Raw genomic sequence first — 6,361 nt, 5'->3', positions numbered from 1 at the left:
ACCGGATGGGCTTGCAAAACACGAAGAAGAAGGTCAAACAATGACATTTGACTTTGCCGTTGTTTCAGTGAGAACACTCTAGATATTTATGTTAGAATTGGATTAAGAAAGGTGATGAGCTTAAGGAAATCAGTGTGTTTGAATAAAAATGATGTGTACCTTGATTGAACTCTTTTCCTGTCTTTCAGAGAAAATTTCACTTAATTTTTCAGAACTCTTATCAAATTATCTTCTAAACTTAAAAAATTTTCAATTTTAGCGTATTCATCTTTTAATTTTTCTTTTTCAATTTAACCCATCTGTTAGGATTTAACAGATTTCCCGTTAAATCTTAACGGAACGGTGTCAAAAATCCCAAAATACCCCTTCTTTTTTAAGGAAAAAAAAATAATGAAAAATTGCAAGGATTTAGGTGTTAGTCAGGATTTAATGAAATTAGAAAAAAATACCCATGCTTGAATCTTTGATTTTTTTAAAAAAATAATGAGAATATTTTAGAAATTTTGACAGGATTTAACAAAAAATCCTGACAGATGAGTAAAATTGAAAACAATTGAAAAATCAATATACTAAATGATGAGTTTTTAAAATTTAAGGAGATAATTGTAAAAGTAACAACAATTCAAGAAAGTTAAGTGAAGTTTTTCTTACCTTTTATAGAGTGTTTTTTCAGCTCTTAGCTGGTTAGGGAGGGAGGTGGGGAACAAGACTCGAATATCTCTTTGCATCCCCAAGAACATCATGACATGAGGATTGCATGTAATATGGTAGAGATGTTTTACGAGTGTGGCTTTTTTGAAACCGTTATATCCGCTTGCCTGGCTTGGCTTGCAAGTAGTACTGATTTGAGACGAGCCTTAATTATAGGCGAAAGAGGCCCATTCTTTAGAGAAATATTTTTGCGTGCACCAATTAGTATTGTTAGCAAATTAATGTTTTTAGCTTATCCCAATTATATGGCTGACAGATATCATTATTCTTACGGTGTTTCAAACCCTAAAAAGGCCGTTAAGAGTTCTTTTGTGGGGGTCGGGGCTTTCGGTTGAATTTTAACTTTCATTTACATGAACTCTATTGAAAGCAACAACTTTGCTTTCGTTTAGGCAAATCTCATCCCCTTCGATCATACCTTTAAGCAGAAATATAGTGGGAACATTATGGGAACTCTTTTATTTTATTATTATTATTTTTTTTAAAAAAAATATTTATTTGTATTTGTATTCAATACTAAACAAACACCAACTATTAAGGTAAATAAGGCATACTTTACGATTACTAAATATTAGGCCCTTATCCCACATGAAACATCAACTCTTAAATTATTATTTTCATTTTAACAATGACTGATCTAAAGGTTGATGAGCATCAACCCAGTGAAATAGAGGTGAGATAAGGTGTACGCAATATGTAGCACCACTCTTTTACGATATATCCTCATATGTATTAAAAAAAAAAGAAAAAAAAGAACTAATAAGCTATAAATATATAGATAGATAGTTGTAACATATTAACCCTTATATCAATCATCATTATTGACCCATTCCCACTTGTTACTCAGTTCTTTGTTAGCCGGGTTGTTTTTTGGTTGTTTTGGGGTTGTTGTTTGGGTTCCAGACCAATTTTTTGCTTTTTTTATTTTTATTTTTTATTTGTAATTTCCATGTTTCCCATTTTCCCTTTGAAAAAAAAAAAAGAAAAAAATTATATATATAATATAAGATAGTGGTGTGGTGTATAATATTATTATTAAAATAATGACACGCTCCATTAGTGCTTAAACATGATCCATTATCTCTTTTACTATGAAGATTGGATCGATCCTCTCTCAAGCTAAGAAGTTTCTCCTTCTCATCTTCATTGGTTTGACTGCTTCTCCGACTTTGACCAAAACATTACTTTCACCTCCAAGTCCTCCTAGGTTTTCCTTCCTTGTTCTATAGTTGTTTTCTTCTTCTTCTTCTTCTTCTTTCGTGTTCTAGCCTTTTGTTTCTTTTACTCTTTAAAAAAAAAAAAAAAAAACAAAACAAAACAAATATAGCTTTTGTATCCTAGAATAATTCCTCAAATTTTCTCATTAAACTATTTTAGCAATTAATAAATAAATTATTAGACTAATAATTTCTTTTTTTGACATGTCCACACACGGAAAGGGGGAGAAAAAAATTCGAACTAGTAACCTTTATTTTATTAGGCGTAGTGTATAGTCGATTGAGTTACCCTTAGAGAAGACAAAAAATTTCTAATCTTTGAAACTTTCCAAACAAGACCCATAATTAGATTAATTAATGTAAATGTGCCATTTGTGGACCAGAAACTTTCATTGCCATGACTCGTTTGTGTTTATCCGTTAATTTAAATGGGGATATGGAGGTAGATAGATAAATTCAATTTGAAAAATAAGTAGCCAATTTTAAAATAATATTAATAAATTAGGAAAGTGGACAATAAAAGGCAATGGTGTGTGTGATTGCGTCAGCACGACGTAATTAATATGATACGCAATATTGCAACGCGGCAGCTTAAGCTTTGATTTTGCTTAACGATTACGACCCACCCGACCGACTAATTGCCACAAACAAACTTTTTAACCACCTCAACTACCACGTCAAAACGACGTCATGTCTCTTGCGTATTGCCCAAGGCCTCAACTCAAACCCCCGTGATAAACATTGGTGCTGCAAGTAGGCGAGTCTCTTGTGTTTTTTTGCAGGTAGCCGTTGAAGTTTGAATGCTGAATTGGTCATTAGACCCATTAGCCACCTCCAAAGATACTTCCAACTACACCTTAATTAGGATTTTAGGAAAAGTTTGTGTTTGTTTCAACTAATTCGATTTTACCGTGTTTGTATCGTGTTGAGTTAAAGTATATGACTACACGGGTCGATACGAGCACGGCCCATTTAATTAATCTTGTCAAATTACTTAACTCCAATTTTTTTTAAAAAATGAAAAATATTTATAGAGTTCTACAAATGGAATTGTTTTCGGTTTATTATTGAGTTGAGATATTGTAATAAAAATTTTAGTAAATTCATTTTCAAGACAAGTATTGTTGCATATTACACCCTCATTCCACTTAAATCAATCATTGTTAAAAAATCAAAAATTTGATCAGCACTATCACATCAGCCTAATAATTCGATGGGGATGAAATAAGATTAGATTGTAGCATGTAGCAATTAGCATTACTCTTTAAAGACGTACACATTTCTCTTTTCCAAACTATTTAGCACAAGAATTATAGTCGAATTTCATAATTTTCACTAATTAATATTTTAGGGTAAAAATTTATTCAAAGTAAATATTTTTTGGACAATAATTGCCATAAAACCATCAAGGGTGGTCGTTCAATGGCTCAAGGAAGTTCTCAAATGGTCGGGGCATATACTAGGGTGTGGGTTCGAATCTCCGCAATGGAGAATCTCCACATATGCCTGATTAGTATTAGTTACTTTGGATTCCCATTGATCCCCTGGTGGGGCTGGGTTATATTATGATTCAGTTGAACTTGAGGGAGTGCTTGCGGTTTCCACTGTCTAGGCTCCTTTTGTGTAGCTCCCAGCGGATAAGTACTACTATAATTACGCAAAAAAAAAAAAATAGCCACAATTAGTCTCCCTGGCCAACCATTTTTCGCTAAAAAAAATAAATTGCGATGAACTTTCAAAGTGTGGTTAGTTGATATCTATGAAAATGATAGAACCTTTGGCCTAGAAGGGTCGGTATTTGGCAAACCTACGGCAACGCCCCATTCCATGAGAAAACTTTCAATTTTTTGACTTGAAACAACGTCCACACCTAAAATAAACGTTATTTCTAAGGTATTTAATATAGTTGTTATCACAAAGATAATCTCACATCAAATGCAAAGATCATGATTTCTAAAGACAAACCGGTTATGTCACTCCATTTCGAAAACGACACATGTTTTAATTTCAACCGCTTCACTTTTCAACAGAAAAATAATGTGTTGGTGTGTTGGTGTCCATAAACTGATCTCTCAATTTCAAAATCCCTCTATTTATTCTATTCAGTGCATTTTGAAGGGTAGTGTTGTCCAAAAGTTTTAATAATGGTAGTGCATTAAATGCAATACCTTTCAAAATACACTAAATAGAAAAAATTAAGGAATTTTGAAATGAAAATGATCATTTTTCCATAAACTCTTAGATCAGTTTTTATTAAAAACGAAAAAATTTAAAGGATTGATGGGCATGGCTACATCAGTCGAGTTGTATGAGAAATTTTCACCGTTACATTTTCAAGTCGTATAGCAGTTATGTAACAACAATCTAATAAATAGCATTACCCTTCGACTTAATCTGAACCCTACTTAAAAAATAACATGCAATTTGACATGATGTTATTATTTATATATATAATCACACTAATTACTCCATCAATTAATTGTGTTTCACTTGTATGGTTAGCTTCAAAGCGAAGAGACAATAATAAAAGGACATTTGATGGAAAACCACCTTTGTGTTGTCCTTTGTTGGAGACACTTAAATGAGATGATCTCTTCCATATGAACATATCACCAGATCAGACAGTATTGGACCCTTTACACCAAATATCTCTGGTATGATGGTATTACACGGCATTCAAACTTCAGTTTCAACACGGTCCAAAACAGTCGTCTCAAGTGTGATAAATCCATCATCTTTCCCACCAAACTTCTTCCTTTGCCTTCTCTCTCTGTTTTCTATAAATGCAGACGTGGTTGTTGTTAGCCCTTGAGACTCACAGATAGGTAGCCGTAGAAAAACAGAGAGAGAGAGAGAGAGAGAGAGAGATAGCCCAGAAGATGGAGAACATGAAGAACAACAACAACAACAAAAAGGGGAAAAACAGGAAGGATGGAGAGGAAGATGGAATTGAGCAGGTGGGTTTTCCAGTTCACAGCCAAGTGAGAAAGATTAAGCAAGAATCAGGGAACATCATAGACTGGGTTCCGGGCCAGCCGGAGATGAGACCCGTGCTCCGGGAGATCACCAGGCAGCTCTCTCGATCGCCGTTGGGAATATCTTGCTGACCCGTCTGGCGGTCGAGTTTTAGGATTGAAACCTTGGCGTTATATTGAAGGTGGGTCAGGTGCCTTTGCCACCCCTTTGAAAACAGAGGGGTCCTCTGTTTTGGATCCTCTGTTTTGTGTAGCGGTTTTTAGGTTTCTTTTCCTCTGTACATACTTTCTTGGAATATTAGATTCATATGGTAGTGTTTCAATATAGATTGGCTGCTCCCCAGTTTTCATTGTATTTAGCCAGTTTTTTGTGGGTTATTTTCATTCCTCTACATATATGCACAGATCATTAGGGATGGAAGATTCTACTATGCCAAATCTCTCTCTCTCTCTCTCTCTCTCTATTTTATTATATATTAAACATGTAAAATTTAATATAAAACGTGAGATGATTCATCTCTATAAAGAGGGTAATGGTTCTAATTTGCAGGATAAATGAATTAAATTATAAAGAAAAAAAAAACTAATATGGAAAACTAATTACAAATTTTTAATTAATTAATTTTTTTTGTGTGTGTGTGTGTGTGTGGCAATTTTCAAGAGAAAGAGCCAAGTTGGAGCTATTTTATCTTTTTGGAAGGAAGGAAGGAAGAAAAGAAGTTCAAATATTCTGAAAAAAGGAACGGCCGTGTTGTTCTGTGTGGGATTACGTATGGTTTACGTTTCATCTTCTTTTTTGATTTTTTCTTTAATCTGATAACTCTTTCAAATTGTCCTTATATGGTCCGAATATTCGATCGAGTATTAAAATTTTTTCTTTTGTCTTATGGATTTGCTTTCATGTTTTGGTAGAGCAAAGAGTGGGAAAGAGAACCGTATTTCTTCTTCTTCTTCTTCGTAGCGAGTGCAGTCTAATTCTTTCGAAATTTCTGTTCTGATAACTGATATTATTTTAAATTAAGATTTATTTTAAAATTTTAAGTTAATAGAAAATTATTAATTAATTAATTTAAATTAATACGTTTAACAAAAATAAATCCAAGTTTATTGAAAATATTTTATTGATCGAGTTATTTGGGTTTTATCAAAGCATAGCTGCTTGGACTTTTTACGTCTTTTAATTAGAGAAAGTTGAATGTGTAGAAGAAAACGATGAAAGACAATTACTGGAATCATAATATATATATATATATATTTTAATTTAATTAGGAGTACTCTACGGCTAGAATTGAGCAACTATGCATATTCTTTTCTTTCTCTAGATAGAAAATAGACGAGTAAATGTTAACTTCTGTTTGTGTTTGCAATTTCAAAAAATGAGATTTAAAATAACGATTTTAAAATGTGCGATTTGAATACATAATTTTAAAAAACGTTGTTAAGCGTTTGGCAAAATCG

The 6,361-nt window shown here is 32.9% G+C and overlaps 1 protein-coding gene across 1 annotated transcript; it reads left to right on the top strand.

Moving 5' to 3' along the window:
- The first annotated feature begins 4,575 nt into the window (after positions 1-4,575).
- On the top strand, positions 4,576-5,324 carry LOC148584370 (uncharacterized). Its single transcript, XM_088518634.1, has one exon. It carries the CDS (start codon positions 4,808-4,810, stop codon positions 5,033-5,035), a length of 228 nt encoding a protein of 75 aa, XP_088374760.1. The 5' UTR covers positions 4,576-4,807; the 3' UTR covers positions 5,036-5,324.
- The last annotated feature ends 1,037 nt before the right edge of the window (positions 5,325-6,361 follow it).

Source organism: Corylus avellana, chromosome 7 (genome assembly GCF_965113065.1).
Source record: "Corylus avellana chromosome 7, dhCorAvel1.hap1.2, whole genome shotgun sequence".
NCBI lineage: Eukaryota > Viridiplantae > Streptophyta > Magnoliopsida > Fagales > Betulaceae > Corylus > Corylus avellana.
Note: the sequence above shows the minus strand (reverse complement) of the source record. Positions and strands in the feature narration are given on the sequence as shown.